The sequence below is a fragment of the Carassius gibelio genome, chromosome B2 (genome assembly GCF_023724105.1).
Source record: "Carassius gibelio isolate Cgi1373 ecotype wild population from Czech Republic chromosome B2, carGib1.2-hapl.c, whole genome shotgun sequence".
In the NCBI taxonomy this organism is placed as follows: domain Eukaryota; kingdom Metazoa; phylum Chordata; class Actinopteri; order Cypriniformes; family Cyprinidae; genus Carassius; species Carassius gibelio.
Genome location: NC_068397.1, coordinates 8,405,098 through 8,422,757, shown reverse-complemented (window position 1 = coordinate 8,422,757; position 17,660 = coordinate 8,405,098). Strand labels below are relative to the sequence as shown.

The 17,660-nt window shown below is 38.0% G+C and overlaps 1 protein-coding gene across 19 annotated transcripts in view; it reads left to right on the top strand.

The window, feature by feature from the left end:
* The window catches only part of dlg1b (discs large MAGUK scaffold protein 1b), a 147,264-nt gene that overhangs the window by 111,575 nt on the left and 18,029 nt on the right, over positions 1 to 17,660 (top strand). For all 19 annotated transcript variants that reach the window (XM_052547421.1, XM_052547406.1, XM_052547412.1 and 16 more), the window contains 5 exons: positions 11,467 to 11,517; positions 13,151 to 13,275; positions 14,746 to 14,915; positions 15,977 to 16,113; positions 16,189 to 16,333. In XM_052547421.1, the coding sequence (XP_052403381.1) occupies positions 11,467 to 11,517; positions 13,151 to 13,275; positions 14,746 to 14,915; positions 15,977 to 16,113; positions 16,189 to 16,333 (628 nt within the window). The remainder of the gene's footprint in view (positions 1 to 11,466; positions 11,518 to 13,150; positions 13,276 to 14,745; positions 14,916 to 15,976; positions 16,114 to 16,188; positions 16,334 to 17,660) is intronic.

The following is a 17,660-nucleotide window of genomic DNA, read 5'->3' as shown; positions in this document are numbered from 1 at the left end:
CACGTTGTTTTCATATAGATTACTTGAACACAGAATGTTTGTTTTCGGCAGCTCTTGTTTAGTTTAAAAGTAGACATGTCAGGCTTTCTATAGATATTTCTCATGTCTCTTCGTTGAGTATTCAGTAAGTTACAGTTCATTTTAATGACGCGTGTCTTAATGAAGGTCAGCGCAGACAAAGGCTGCAGACAGCACACCTTGTTTGTTATCTTTATTTTATAAGTGCACGAAGTTTTGTTGTTATGTCTGTATACAAAAAAGTAGACCCTTTACAGATTCGATTGATGTATTGCTCTTATCTGTACGATCAAAACTGAAAGTCTAATTTAAGTTCTTTTTGGGGTTGTCAGGAGAAAATGCCGCATTAATGCACGTTAATCGACTTCAGAGGGTTAAGCTTTTGCTACAATGCAGCCTGTTCACTATCATAATAAATACAGTCAGTCAAACTTATGGGGAAAAAACACACTACTCAGTTTAAATATGTAATATAAATCTGTGCTGTTAAATGTCACCATACTACCGTGATGTAATGCAAAAAATTTTGTTTTATGTGGATATTGGAAGGCGAGTGAAATAGGCTATAATAAATATTAATTTGGTATTCAAATACATCGCGAATATGGAAACATTTGATTTTGTGCTGAATGAGTAACCCAACGTTGGTTTCAGTTTCGTTTTAGCCTAAATTAATTTTGTTTTGGCTTGTCGTTAATGTTGCTATTTTTTATTCTGGTTCTTTTTTAAATAGGCTACTGTTTTTTGAAAGGATTTGTTGTGGAGTGAGGGGAACTAAAATAGCATAGCTATGTTTACAGTGTTTATTATAATGTTTGTAAACATTTTGCATCATTAGGCCTGTTTCTGAATTAAATAATAATATGCAACTTATTTATAAGCTACGAGACGTATGTTTTTTTCTTTCTAAAAAAACTAAAAATGTATATGCATAGCCTAGCCTATTTTAACAATGCAGCAAACCTTTTTAAATATTTTAATAAATTAATTTTTAAACCGTTTAACTGATTGTATTAATCGGTCGAAGATTTAAACGGTCGGTTAATGGTTAACCGGTTCAAATTAGCAGCCCTATGCTTGATGCTTGCTTTGTCTGGAGTCTGGACGTTTGCACACGAAGCGTTGGTATTGATCCCTCTTTCAGAAGCAATCTTTGCACAACTCCAGCGCTGAGTCCGATGTAAAGTGTTAGCACAAAGTATACTGTAGGAATTTTCCATTTTTTCTGGGACATTTCCTTCAAAAATAAAAGTTAACCACCATGTCCTCAGTGGTCTGTGGAGACTCCTATGTTCGTTGGTGCATCCCAACACACAACAATTTTTTAATGGCTCTTTGGCGCCGACATTGTACCTCCAGCAGCTACAGCAAGAGAAAAGTAATGGCAGACCACAGCTTCTCACTCAAGGCTGTAAATATGCTAATAGGAAAGAGAACGTCACAAATGGGAGGGACTTTCACCAACTATGTCATCATAGTCTGGAACTACTCGTGTGGAGAGACTGTTTATGATTTTTTTGAAATTATAAAACAATGAGTGGATTTTTAAGATTATAGGCTGGTTGTTTTCACACATTGTGGCCACACTACTGTGTTCACCATATAAAAGTGATGTTTGCATTCTATGGCACCTTTAATATTGATTGTGCTGATTCCCATGAATGCATGTCAGTTTTTGTATGTTTCAATCTCGTACAGCATATTGACTTTCATACACACCTCAAAGGTCACACACCGGTTCTGTACTACTGGTCAACTTAATGTTTTTTTTTGCTTGTCTCTCAGATTGGATTTTCTGATCATCTCTTCATCAAACTAAACTGTGAAATGCCCCCCCTCCACCCCCATAACCTCCATTCTGTTAATCAAGTAATGTTTACTGAATCTATACAAACATATATTTTTGGCATTACTGAACACACTAGTGCCCTTGATATCCTTGCCAATTATAATACCTGTATTTATACTGCCGTTAATATACATGCTTCCCTTAAATGCAGACTTGTATCTTCTGCACATACATCTCCTTGGTTTACCCCTGCACTTCGCAAACTGAAAACTGCTGGTCATCCCCTTTATCCTGTTCCTACTGCTCTACTCAAAAACTTGCCCTATTTCACTTCTCATTTCTCAACTCATTTCTCCTCTTGAATTAAAAACTGCAGCTGTCACACCAATCTGTGAACTCGTACTAGATCGATGTACTCCTAGTTCCGACGTCACACAGGACGCGAGACAACAATGACACCTCCTATTGATAATACTGCCTACGGATGCAGTGTTTATGCAAGTGGGACACGTTGAAAAAACAGGTTTAGGACAATGTATCGTTGCGATAAAAACTGGTATGAGGAAGAGGTGGCAAGGACCAACATGTATGATAGCCCGCAGACGTATAATTTCGAACATGCCAGACGTGAGGGGGCAAATGAGAAATTGGCAAGAACTGATGGCCGTCAAAGCCAATTACCGTATTTTCCGGACTATAAGTCGCACTTTTTCCATAGTTTGGCTGGTCCTGCGACTTATAGTCAGGTGCTACTTATTTATCAAAATTAATTTGACATGAACCAAGAGAAATGAACCAAAACATTACCGTCTCCAGCCGCGAGAGGGCGCTCTATGCTGCTCAGTGCTCCTGTAGTCTACATTGAAAACATGGAGCGCCCTCTCGCGGCAGTAGACGGTAATGTTTTCTCTTAGTTTTTGCTTCTAAATAAATGTGACTTATAGTCCAGTGCAACTTATGTTTTTTTCCTCATCATGATGTATTTTTGGACTGATGCAACTTATACTCAGGTGCGACTTATAGTCCGAAAAATACGGTAAATGCATGGTCCGAGGAGAATGAGTGCATAGTTGGTGTAGTGTCCCGGTTAACTTGCTATCATTTAGCAATGCAGCAATGAGCACTGGAGCTAGTCTACGTCAGCAGTGCACAATAACGACACACAATTAAATATATATATATATATTTCTGTCATTGGATAGCACCGAGTGAAAAATCAACGTTTTCTTTTTATCTAGTGGCAGTGGTCATGACATTAGTTCAGATAAGTACCGGTAATCTTTATAATAGTGTCGTAGTAATGTTACTGGTAAACTTTGTCTTTGTCATCTAGAAATCATGCTAGCTATATGGGCGTTTCTAAGAGTTTATCTCTTCCTCCGGTGAAAATGTTGTAGCAAACGTAGCCATGTGTCTGTCACTGTGTTTGGCAGGTGCTTGTATGGGCGATGCCGTCCCATGGAAACTGCTTTGGAAAGCTTGTGCTGTAGGGAAGTGAGTGCGTTTCTGTCACTGTTGGTCGATACCTATCTATCTGTCTGTCTGTCTATCTATATATCTAGTCTATCTATCTATTTCTATCTATGTATTTATCTATATATCTATAATATGTGCTATCTGAATACTCTCGTCTCTCTAGTCACTCTCAATGCTCTCAAGCAGAGATGTATAAAGTACTAGAGACCCATAATTGAGTAAAAGTACAAGTGCTCTATCAAAAAAGTAACTTGAGTAGAAGTTGAAGTGCTCTTTAAGCACCACACTTAAGTAGAAGTACTAAAGTATTCAAAATTTTTTGTACTTAAGTATTGCAAGTACTCTATTTAAAAATTTACTACTCAAGTACTGAAAGTAAAAGTACAAGTATTGTGTTATGTAGTTATTAAAGAAAGTAGTCAAAAGTTTGAACATATTGTTTTTACTATTTCAAATGATTAACCTAAAGGACAATCACAATTCCTTTGACTGTAACTTTTTGTAAACAAAAAAACAGATTAAAGGGTTAGTTCGCCCAATTTGCAAAATTATGTCATTAATAACTTACATGTTTGAAACAACATGAGGGTAAGACCTCCGTTTATTTTTGGAACACAGTTTAAGATATTTTAGATTTAGTCCAAGAGCTCTCAGTCCCTCCATTGAAGCTATGTGTATGGTATACTGTCCATGTCCAGAAAGGTAAGAAAAACATCTTCAAAGTAGTCCATGTGACATCAGAGGGTCAGTTAACTATAAAAAAAAGCAATAAAAGCAAAAACTACGACTTTATTCAGCATTGTCATCTCTTCTGTGTCTGTTGTAAGACAGTTCAAAACAAAGCAGTTTGTGATATCCAGTTCGTGAACGAATCATTAGATGTAACCAGATCTTTTTGAAACAGTTCACCAAATCGAACTGAATCATTTTAAATGGTTCGCGTCTCCAATACGCATTAATCCACAAATGACTTAAACTGTTAACTTGTTTAATGTGGCTGACACGCCCTATGATATGAGTTAAAACAAACCAATATCCTGGAGTAATTCATTTACTCAAACAGTACACTGACTGAACTGATGTGAAGAGAGAACTGAAGATGAACACCGAGCAGAGCCAGATAACGAACAACAGACTGACTCGTTCACGAGTCAAGAACCGTTTACGAATTCGTGTCCGATTGGAGAACTGGGGAGCTGATGAATGTGTGATTCAGCGTTGAGCAAACCGACACACAGAGCGTCTGAACCGAACTGATTCTTTTGGTGATTGATTCTGAACTGATTCTGTGCTTGTGTTATGAGCGCAGGTGAACCGAAGGCTTGCAATCATCGCCAATGACGTCATTACATCGAGCGCAAAAGAACCGGTGAACTGTTTTCTTCAACTGGTTTATTGAATCGAACTGTCAGAACAGAACTACTGGTGATCCGGAAACCGATGCAACCGGTTCTTGACTCGTGAACGAGTCATTATCTGGCTCGGCTCGGTGTTCATCTCTCTCTTCACAACAGTTTAGTCAGCACGTGCAGTCTTCTTAATCGCTTGATTCGCTCAATGATGTGCCGGCTTCATCAAACCTGCCATCTACAATTCTGGCAGTGGTAATGTGGGTTGTTAATGGAATGATTCGTAACATTTTTATAATTGTATACGAGTAACGATGCAGCACATAAAAACAATATCGGAGTAAAAGTATTAAACTCATCGAAAATATGTACTGAAATAAAAGTAGAAGTAGGGGAAAAAAATAATACTATAGTAAAGTACAGATACCGCCTTTTAGTACTTAAGTACAGTAGTGAAGTAGTTGTACTTCGTTACTATACATCTCTGCTCTCAAGGCGGGCTTTGGTAAATTCTCTCCCCAACGTGACGTAATGCAATGCATTGGTGGGGGAAAGGAGAATCGTTGCACACCATTGTAAGATAGTACCTACTTTTCCTTATTATATTCCGTTTTGTGATACCCAGCAACATAAAATACAATGGATAACAGTTTAAATGTTTATTACCAACAAGCAAATTGCACAAATCCGTTGAAAAATTAACCCTGCAACATGGCCTTTAAGGTTGTCAATTACCTCCTTATGGCCACCGACTCAGGATCCATTAAAAAAAATGTATTCTGTTAGATCTTTCCTCTGCTTTTGACACCATCTCTCACAGTATTCTTATCTCATGACTCTCCGTTCTTGGTATTTCTGGAACTGCCTTATCTTGGTTCACTTCTTACCTGTCTGACCATCACCATTACATTGCTGTCCACCTCTACTGCTCCTGTCTCTCATGGTGTTCCAAAGGGTTCTGTTCTTGGGCCTTTAATCTTTATCATCTATATGCTCCCTTTAGTTAACATCATCTGTCATCACAATTTCAATTTCCACTGCTATGCAGACGACACCCAGCTCTATATCAGTTCTCAACACAACTCTTCCTTCCCTACCTCCATATCAGCTTGTATTAATGATATAAATGCTTGAATGACCAGTAACTTTCTCAAACTCAACACTTATAGAACAGATCTACTACTTGTTGTTTCACCAAAAAATTTTGCTCCTTTCTGTGCTGACAATGTTAACATTGCTGGTATCTTGGTTAGACCTTCCACCACCGTTAAAATCATGGGTATAATCTTTGTCTCCTCTCTCTCTGTAATATCGCTCGTTTACACCCCTTCTTAAATATCAGTGATTCTGAGTCACTGGTTCACGCCCTCATTACTTCTCGACTCGACTACTTTAATTCTATTTTCTATCGTCTACCAAACACAACATTAACTAAGCTCCAATATATCCAGAACTCTGCTGCAGGGGTTCTTACTTTTGAAAAAAAAAAAAAACACTTCTCACATTATTCCTATCCTACACAGACTTCGTTGCCTACCCATTTTTTGTCCTACCTTCAAAGCACTTCATTGTCTTTTCGTTACAGGATTTCAAAACCCACCTTGAAAGTGATATTTTCCTTTCTTTTTTCTCTGACTCTGCATGATCAGATTCAGATTCATTATTTTTTATTTTTCTGTCTGCTGTTATGTTTATCTGTTTTGATATTGTAAAGCAACTGAGTTTGCAGAAAGGTGCTATATAAAATAAACATATTTTTATTTTTAATATTATTACAGTAGAAATCACTGAGTGGAGTTCAATGTCCTTGCTCATTAGCTCAGTGTTCTGGACTCCGGCAGTGTGGCACTGTCCATGGAGACCAAACCAGATGCAGCCAGCTACAGTGCTAATGAATACGTAGGCACAATCCCTCTATGCATTACATAATCAAAGCAGAGTTATTCTAGAAAATTGCTTTGACTGCAGTCACATATTACACCATCACTGAATAGACACTGCAGTTTAAAGGTCATCTTTTTCTTTTTATTGTTTGGTGTCATAAGGTTAAAATCAAAGGAGAATCTATAACAGAGCTTCTCCTAATGGGTGACTAAGGGGCCGTTCACATATCGCGCCTAAAAACCGCTTTTTCCTTCTTTCCAAAGCGCTCGGGCAGAAGCGCTCCTGAGCGGTCTGCCTTTGCTAAGCAACCATGATGTGCTCTCTCCATGAAGACGCGGGAATTTCAGCAAACGATTAATGGATTTGCAGCATTAAAAAAACGCTCGCAGTAGCTCTGCTACTAAATTTATTTCAAAATGGCAATTCATATACAGCTATGAACATCTGTTCCTTCATCTTGGCTGAGTTTTCAACATTGTTACGGGAAAGGATGAAGCTGATTGGTTAGTTCTTGTCACATGACCCGCGGTGCGCTTGCGGCATTCTGAAAAGTTGAGATTTTTTTAACTCGATGCGGTGCGGACGCGCATGGAAAAAATGTGCGCGTCGCGACCGCGTCACTTCCATTATGAGCGCGCATGCCGCGCGCCTACATTGGAAATAACGAAAATGCGTGCGCAAAAGACGCGATATGTGAACGGCCCCTTAAAGTAGTGGTTCTAAAAACGACAGTCAACAACAGCTTGTGAGCACTATTCATTTATAGCACATATTTAAGCTTACCTTGAAGCATGGCTCGACATTAACGATTGTCCGCTTGTCCGGGACAAGTGGATTTTGTGAAGCGGCAAGTGAAAGAGAATTATACCTGCCCGACCAGACAAGTAACCCAAAAAAATAATGGCGATAATGTATAAAGAGAATGTGTAAATGGTTACTAATGACAGATAATGTATTGACAGTATCAAGGTCGCGTCAGTTGAGGCACGTGCAATCTGACTTGCGGAGAAATCAACACTATAAGTGCAACAGCACACACCAAGAAAAAAACATGAACAATACTGCGGTAGAAAAAATATAAATATTCGATATAATATATGCAACATCACACCACCAGGAGTGATGTTTTCCCAACTTTCAGCTCAATTGCAAATGTGATATTGATTTTATACAACTTTAGTTAAACAAGTATTAACCTCTTAGCCAGCACCCCGACGCCCTCGTCCTGAAAACCCCTAAACTCGCACGTGTCAGTGTTTATGAATAGATTAAATGAAACGGGACAAATTTTATCTTGACAAAACTATGTATCATTATAAAGATCTAAGCCTCAAGCATTGACGACAGATCGCTGTTTTTCAATGGAAAGCTTATAAAGACTGTATTTGCTACATTTGTTTAAGCAGTACACATAAAAACATGAACATTAGAAACGCTGTACATACAAGATCTGTTGTAATAACGAGTCATAAACACATCCACAGCTGTAAATCCCGGTTTAGTTAGAAAGGTAAGGGTCCACTGAACGACATCTCATGGAGCATGTTTGGTCCAACAAAGCAATATGTTGTAATATGGATCATAATTCCTTTGTTTAGGTTTCAGTTCTTCAGCGACATAACTGTTTGCGTCCGTTATGGAATAACTCCCGGTCGGAAAATGGCATGGTTTTGCAGCGTACAATGTCACAAAAAGAATGAGACGATCCACCGGAAAAAAGAATGAATGAAAGATAGGCGAAATATAGTATATTTGAATTTTGCCGCTCCCTCGTGACCCACTCTGACACACTTGTCACCTGATGGAGGCGGAACTTATACTGATCGCCTTTTTCTTTGTTTGTTTTATTTTTCAACAGTTTTTATATATGTGAGAGTGTGTTTTATGTTGAATGTGAATGTATCTGTGTGATTACCATCTGTTTGAGTGCAAATCAGCCCAAATCAGCTCGCCATTACTGTATGATCACGGCTATCAAACTGAACGTGTCTATATGAATATTTTCTTAAATTTGAAAAATAAAAAAATATTTAAGTGTGGTAAAAACATTTCAAGGCACTTCAGTGTCTATAACTTTTAATATTTTTGAGCATTATCAAATCTGATTGATAAAAAGTAAAGCCCAAAGTGTCTTCTTTCCAAAGACAAAAAAATTATGTTTGTAACACACACAAACGTAGGAAACTGTTACAATTATAAGTTTGGTAGAGCACTTTCACCTGTGAGTCCCATAATAGGGGTTGCTGGCTAATAGGTTAACTTACTTCCATTTTAGACACATTATGGATCGTTTTTGCTCCATTTTGCTAACAAAAAGTGTTCTAAGCAAAGCCACAGCCATCAGTCACGCATCTCTGACCAACACACAACAGTCATTCATTACTAAATGATTCATTTTTGAATGAGTCAGTAATTCAGTGAGCCGTTTATAAAAACAGTTACTTGCTTCATTTATTGAATGAATCGGTTGAATCAATGATTCACTCATTAAGAAAGTGACTTGCCACCACCTACTGGTGGTTTAATTTCATATTTAAAAGTATCATTGCATTTTTCCAACATTTTATATTTGTATGTCAAAATAGTAAAACATGAATCTAATAACATTATTTATGCATTTGGACAAATAGAGTTTGTTGATACTGATTTCATTTGAATAGTAACAACCATATAGTGTCTTATTGTTCTAACTTAATGTACGACGTACATTTAATCAGTTTAGGGAAATATTGTCCTTCATAAAGTTAAAAAGTGTAACAGCAATCAATTAAAGGCAAATATAAAAAAATATGCTGATAAAAGTAATACCTGATAGAGCACTGATGAGACTGCTTTAGAATAAATTACATTTGTGCCAAAAAAAAAAAAAAAAATTGGTCCATATTATATGATAGCATCACGCAGTTGCTGCAGATTTGTCGGCTGCAGATCCATGATGCAAATCTCCTGGTCCACCAGATCCCAAAGCTGCTCTATTAGATTGATATCTGGTGACTGTGGAGGCCATTTGAATAAAGTGAACTAGCTGGAGGTAGCCATCAGAAGATGGTACACTGTAGTCATAAAGTTATGGATATGGTCAGCAACAATACTCAGGTAGGCTGCGCCGTTTAAACATTGTTCAGTTGGTACCAAGGGGCCTAAAGTGTGCCAAGAAAATGTCCCCCACACCATTACACCACCACCACCATCCAGATTGATATCTGGTGACTGTGGAGGCCATTTGAATAAAGTGAACTGGCTGGAGGTAGCCATCAGAAGATGGTACACTGTAGTCATAAAGTTATGGATATGGTCAGCAACAATACTCAGGTAGGCTGCGCTGTTTAAACATTGTTCAGTTGGTACCAAGGGGCCTAAAGTGTGCCAAGAAAATGTCCCCCACACCATTACACCACCACCACCATCCTGAACATTCTGACCTTACCATCTGAATGTTGCAGCAGAAATCGAGACTCATCAGACCAGGCAACGTTTTTCCAATCTTCTATTGTCCAATTTTGGAGTCTGTGTTAATTGTAGCCTCCGTTTCCTGTTCTTAGCTGACAGGAGTGGCCCCCAACTGGTCTTCTGCTGCTGTAGCCCATCTTCTTCAAGGGTTCGATGTGTTGTGAATTCAGAGATGGTATTCTGCATACCTTGGTTGTAACGAGTGGTTATTTGAGTTATTGTTGCCTTTTTATCATCTCTAACCAGTCTGCTCATTCTCCTGACATCAACAAGGCATTTTCGTTCACACAACTGCTGCTCACTGGATATTTTCCTTTTTTTTGATCATTCTCTGTAAACCCTAGAGATAGTTGTGGGTGAAAATCCCAGTAGATCAGCAGTTTTTTTAAATACTCAGACCAGCCCGTCTGGCACCAACAACCATTCTACGTTCGAAGTCACTTAAATCCCCTTTCTTCCCCATTCTTATTCTCATTTTGAACTTCAGCAAGTTCCTGCAATCTAGAATTCTAAATGCACTGAGTTGCTGCCATGTGGTTGGCTGATTAGCAATTTGTGTTACCAAGCAATTGAACAGTTGTACCTAATAAAGTGTAATAAAGTGGCCGGTGAGTGTGTAATTGTGCATGTATATTTTTGTTTACTCGCCGGACTATATACATTCCAAAACAAATTAGCCACAGCTTTTTACAAATATACATTCATTTGTTAGATGATCTGAAAGCATAACATCATAAATTATAAATTACCAGTTTTCTAAAATATCAGTCAATTTAATATTTTATATGATAAAACTTGCAAATAGAACTGAAACCTGGCGACTATGTTTGAATGAAAATTAATGCATATTTGCCCTATTAAACAGAACTTTATGGACTAAATTATGGACTAGTGGTCGTGCTTCATACATTGTTGGTCATTCAGATTTTCTTAAAAAAAAAAAAATACTGACATGATAATACTACCACAACTAATAACATTATAAAATTAGCAAAAGTGTGAGGAGCTGCTGGATTAAGGACTAGTAACCACTTTCTGATTTCCTAAAATCGAAATGTGGCAATAATAGGTTGGTGCTAGCCAATGAGATTGCCAGCTACTCATAATTCCTGCCCACTATGGAAGGAAATGACCATTGTTTGTTCTTGTTCTTAAATAAATAATTATAAATGAGCTCATTTTGACAGGAAAAAACAACAACACAGAATATTTAACATGTAGTGTGTCGTTTTTTTGTGGTATATAAGATTTTCTCTTTGCGTATGTGAAAGAAACTGAGTGCTGTGAGACAAGTGATGATGAGTCAGCTGCCTATGTACTAGAGTTAGGTTGGCCTGTTTGCATTTATGTTTTACCTGAATGGACACTGTATCTCATTGCTTTTATTTGTACCTAACATGTGAAAGTCTACTTACACTCATTCATTTTTCCTGTTGAAGACAATAAATTGTTGAGTATTGAAATATGTAAATAGTCTTTGACATTTTGTTTTGTTCACAGGTTAATGGTACTGAGGCTGACTTTGAGTATGAGGAGATTACACTGGAAAGGGTGAGTAGAATGACTACTACGGCTGTTCCGGGTTTTTTTTTTTTTTTTTTCTATCTCTCTAAGATTTCCTATAGTTCTTCTAGGCCGACCTTTATTTCTGCAGCTCCGAAAGCACCTCCTGCTGGCAGAGAATTAATTTGAATTTTCAATACGACCAACTTATTTACGCAGAAAACATTGCTTGTAACCAGAAATCTACTCTAGAGGGGTGCTGTTGTTACTGATTCTTTGCAATAACAACTGGAAATTAATTGTATTTGTGAAAAGTAGTATTTTATTTACAGATTGCTGGAAGAGGGAGGAGTTTATGGCTTAAATGGCAACAACTGCATGTCAGCTTTCATTTGATATAATATTACAAAGATGGACAGATGCATTTCTTTAAGGCGGTCATGAAATGGAGAATCAAAATTTGATTTAGTATTGACTAATGACAATTTTCTTTGCATACAGGGCAATAATACACTGCAGATTATAACATATCTAAATGTTATTAGTATTTTCACAGATTTTGCTTGTTTTTTTTCCCTCTGAACAGCTTGTGTATAACACTGACCCACTGCTAAAATATAAGCAGGCACACAGCCAAATATTTTAATAGTCCTCTGCAGCGACTCCATTTACCTGGTCAAAGGCTGTCAATTAAAATGCAACACATCAGAGTTTTCAGCGCTTGAGAAAGCATGAGAAACAATCTTCTGCCTAACTAACTCACTCTTTCGTTACAGACTTACTAGGGAGGAAAAAGAGCACCATCTTGCCTTCCACTGTCATGTCTTAATCCCTGACTCTGCCTAAGCCCCCCCCCCCCCTCTTATCAGCTTTTTTGTGACCCAGTTCTGCACTGCTCTGTAGTGCACATTTATTAACTCTGCATAAATAAACAATGCTTCTCCATAAGCTGTTGTCAGCCCAGCATAAAACCTGCTTCTTATTTGCAATAATGTAATAAGTCATTGCAATCCACAACTGAAAACTAAACTGAAGACTAAAAGTGTTTTATAGTCTGTGCATTGTTTCTTCATGCTCTTTGTCTTGCATGTTGGCTTATAGTAATTAGTATGTGTTGCCTGAAAATGCACTTTATTATAGCATTCATCTAAACGTGTTTTGATTTGCACGGTAACAGATTAAAATAATCAAATAATTACTCTTGTATTAGTGCTATTACATATGCAGCTCAGAGCACTGTTAGTGACTGTGGGTTGACTTTAACTTTTGTTTAGAGCTATTTCTCTTTCTAAGGCTGCAACAATTTATCAGCAAAAATCAATGCAAATCGATATGAAGCTAGCTGACAGAGCAGCACAAGCTGTAGCACTCACTTTTGTAGCATTTAGTTTAAACCTACTAACAATTATAATGATCATTTCTTAGATGTAATAGTTATTGCATTAATAAACGAAGAATGACATTTTGCAATGCACTGAAATCCTATACTTCAATTTAAATTTTTGGCATTGTGAATTCAAATGCAAGAAAGGACATTTAGCATTTAGCATTTCAAACTGCCAGTTGAATTTGAACCTGCTTTATGCTCTAATGGAAATTGAGTAAAGCATAGAGTTGTGTTTTAATTGATGTTCTTCCTGACTGTAACCCTAACTCAGCTTTTCTTTCACCCGCTGGTTAGGGTAATTCAGGCCTGGGCTTCAGTATCGCTGGTGGCACAGATAACCCTCACATTGGTGAAGACCCCAGCATTTTCATCACCAAAGTCATTCCAGGGGGTGCTGCCGCTCAGGACGGGAGATTGCGGTAATGCTCCGGTTCTCATTTGTTTCCTGCTCTCTTCCTGTTGCTGTTCATACTCTAAATCAGGGGTGGGGAACGTTGATCCTGGAGGGCCTGTGTCCCTGCAGAGTTTAGCTCCAACCCTAATCAAACACACCTGAACAAGCTAATGAAGGTCTTCAGGATACAGGTAGGTTTTTTTTTTCAGGGTTGGAGCTAAACTCTGATGGGATACAGGCCCTCCAGGTTCAACGTTCTCCACCCCTGCTCTAAATAGTATGATAATGTTAAGTTATCTAATGCAATGATGCTCGCAGGTGTTCCTCCTTGAATGCGGTCTCCAACTTTATGAGTCATCAGAACACTGCGTTGCTGTTCATTTGCATAAAGTTGACTTCGCACACGTCACTGGAAATCAGCAACACTTGCTGAAACTTGCTGAACAACAATTATAGGTTTCACTCGATCTATATGAGGACAGCTTTCAATAAACCTCTTTTCACATGTCCCTTTTAACCAGTTTGAGATTTAAATCATATGAAAAAATTATATGAGATTGAGATTGTATTGTATTGACCATTGAGCATAGTAATAGATTTCCTCCTCATGCATTGTTGTTTGTGTTAGGATGGATTTTTCCTGTTTTGAATTGGTGTTACTAAGCGATAGAGCCCTCCAGTGTCTCAGTGTTGTCAGAGGCTCATTAAAGCAGCACTACTGAGGTCCTGACAGCATCACACTGACAGTTCTGCATGCACACACAAACACACACACAGAGAGAATATAAAAACCTCTATCATCGGCTGTTTGCATTATTTGTAAATTAAATTGTGTGAAAAAGAGAGTTCATGTTGTCAAGAATGTCATAAAGACTTTGGGATGTCACGATAAAAATCTAGTAGTTGGTAAGTAAACAATACTCAGTACCATGGGGAAAATAACTATAATGGCCTTCAAATTAACTTGTACGCACTCACGCATGCGCACACACACACACCCACCTTTACTCTGAATTCAAGCATTATTTTAAATTTACTGAAATACTGAATATATTTTTTAGGCTATTAACATAAACAAGAATTTATTTTTGGCCAGTAATACTAGCCAAAAATGTTAATAAGGATAATCTCCGTACGGCTACACAACAAATGAACAAGCTGTAAGCTGTCAGACAGTGTGTGTGAGATCATGCACAGTGCTGGTGCTTTCAGAGCTGTGTGCTCTCATTTAAATCTCACACAGTCATATTCATATATCATCGCCATCTTCCACATTTAGTTCTTCTGTGTGCTTGCCTTGTAGGCGTTTTTTCTTTGGTTTCAGTATATTTTTGGTTGTTGAAATTTTGGTGCATCACTAGTATTAAGCTAAGTTATATCGTCTCTAGAATTTGCTGTTGATGGACAGTGTACACTGTGCAGTTAAATGGGATTGATATATCCGCACTCTGCACTGTTGCTTGTGCATATTTGACCTGTACTTTACTCCATGCAGGGTGAATGATGTGATTCTGCGAGTGAATGAGGTTGATGTTCGGGATGTGACTCACAGTAAGGCTGTGGAGGCATTGAAGGAAGCGGGGTCACTGGTCCGACTGTATGTTAGGAGGAGAAAGTCTGCATCAGAGAAACTCATGGAGATCAAGCTTATCAAAGGACCCAAAGGTACAGTAACACCAGCCAACTCCTCATTATTGCTGTTGATTTTACATTGGTGTAGCTTTTGACATTTGACAGTATACCTGGGATTTGAAGTCATACCAATTCTAAATGTTAGGTTAGTTTGAATGTAAATATGTATGATCTATATAACAGGAAAATACAGGAAAAAATGTGAATAGGCCTACACAATATTGAAATATTGCAAATGTGCATATACTGGTATGAATATCACAATGGTTTGCAATGAATGAGTGATTTAAGACTTTAAAAAAGTTAGGTATGGTCAAAGTTTTAAGTGGATGTGGATAATATACCATCTGACATGCAGATGTTAGTTGAGATATATGAGCGTGTGCATGATAGTGTGCGCGTGCTCTCGTGCAAGACAATCAACAAGCCATGATACTTTCATAGCGAGCAAATATGATCAAATGAGGCAGCCAGAGGCACTCACAGCTGCCGATGATGATTTAGTGCCAAAATGAAGAGGCACCTCAAATATAGGACAGTATTTTGGTTTTAAAAGGGATGACCACATGTAGACTGAAGTTATATGTAAAACATGTAAATCTCAAGTGGCAACAATGTGTAAATGCTACAAATCTTTACAGTCAACTCAAAGCAAAGCACAGCAATTTGCAGCTATGCTTGGCAGCAAACCCTTCACCATTGGCTCTATGAATTAAGTTGTAATTGTGAGCTCTTGCTCTATTAAAAAGATGAATAGCATGGTGAAGAACAGTTTCAGTTTCACCCAACCAAATTTGACATTTTTATCCTCTAATTCTTCCCTGCTTTACACTGAGAAAACAAGAGTGCTGCTAAATAATTTCTTGGGATTAATGTCTGATCGGAGTTCAGAGTGTTAAAGTCGCTATATCTGGAGACCATGGACCATAAAAAGACCATTTCTGTGGTCTAGCCATGTTGCACAAATATATATATTTTTATTTTTATTCTGCCTAGCTGTTTTTTGCGTGTAAAGATGAGATGCAGCTAAATCTAAGTTTTTCTGTCACCATCAAATAATGTTTTGTTTTTGTCTGTATCTTGGTTTATGCCAGGTCTGGGTTTCAGTATAGCAGGGGGTGTTGGGAATCAGCACATCCCAGGGGACAATAGCATCTACGTCACTAAGATTATTGAAGGTGGAGCTGCACACAAAGATGGGAGGCTGCAGATAGGAGACAAACTTCTTGCTGTAAGGAAACAGTCTATTGCTTGTTGTTGATGACTGTGTGCTTGTTAAACAGATTAATGTCTGTGTATCTCATAGGTGAATAGCTCCTGCCTGGAGGAAGTTACCCATGAGCATGCCGTGACTGCCTTGAAAAATACCCCAGACGTGGTCTACTTGAAAGTGGCTAAACCCAATAGTGTCTTCATGAATGACAGTTTTGCCCCTCCTGACATCACCAACTGTGAGTTCTATATTGGGTGGGGGGTATGGGTGGTAGGATAAAGTGTTCAACTTGTACAGACTGTTGCAGTGTGTGAAACCCATGCCCAGCAGTGGTCGTATTGATCTGTGCTCTGTTCATAGCCTTGCCAGAGGGAGCACTAATAGGCCACAGAAAAGAGGACTAAACTACTATCGATTGCTCTTGTCTGAACGTGCTGCCCTCGCAGCCATTAAAGCTTACCGTATTTTTCGGACTTTAAGTCGCACCTGAGTATAAGTCACATCAGTCCAAAAATATGTCATGATGAGGAAAAAAACATATATAAGTCGCACTGGACTTTAAGTCACATTTATTTAGAACCAAGAAACAAGAGAAAACATTACCGTCTCCAGCCACGAGAGGGCGCGCTATGCTGCTCAATGTAGAAATGAGCAGCATCTCTGGCAGCATAGAGCGCCCTCTCGCGGCTGTAGACGGTAATATTTTCTATTGGTTCATTTCTCTTTGTTCATTTCTCTTGGTTCATGTCAAATTAACTTTGATAAATAAGTCGCACCTGACTATAAGTCGCAGGACCAGCCAAACTATGAAAAAAAGTGTGACTTATAGTCCGGAAAATACGGTATGTTGTGCAGTACAGGTGAAGGTAAATGCCCCTCCGTGTGTCTTCCTGCCCTTAAAAAGGCACTAATGACTCAGTAATGCAGAGGGTTGTGCCACGCGCCACAACAGCTAAAGTCTGTCTACACTGGTCGTGAAAAGTGACCATTGCAAATCATTTGAACTTAGTGTCAGTTCCACATAAATAAAACACAGTAGCAGGGGATTTGTCATGACGTGCCACGCCGCATCTAGTGACCGCATCACTGATAATTTATGGGTTCTATAGTATTTTGTCACATCATGCCGTGCCGCTCGCATCTGGTATACATGGTAAGAGCCACGCAGAAGCACGTGAATACTGAATTTTTACTTTTGTAGCTTTAACACAGATTTATTTTCCTTATACATTGAAGACTATGTAGTGTTAATTTACATTTGATTATTCAGTTTCTGTACCTGAATACTATTAGACTTACCTGAAAAATGTAAAACATTTTTTTTTTATTTCATTTGTATCTTTGTAATATTATATTTATCTATGATTGTAATTTGTTTATTTTCTATGCTGATTACCTAACCTACAATTCACCCAAATCATTGATTATATTTTTCCAAATAGAGCTATTCAAGTATTTTTCTTCATATCGCAATGTGAATTTTTTCCAATATCATCCTGCCCTACATTTTATACAGCTGATACTTATTGTATTAAAAGGGGAGTGAAAAAAATATTTTGAAACTA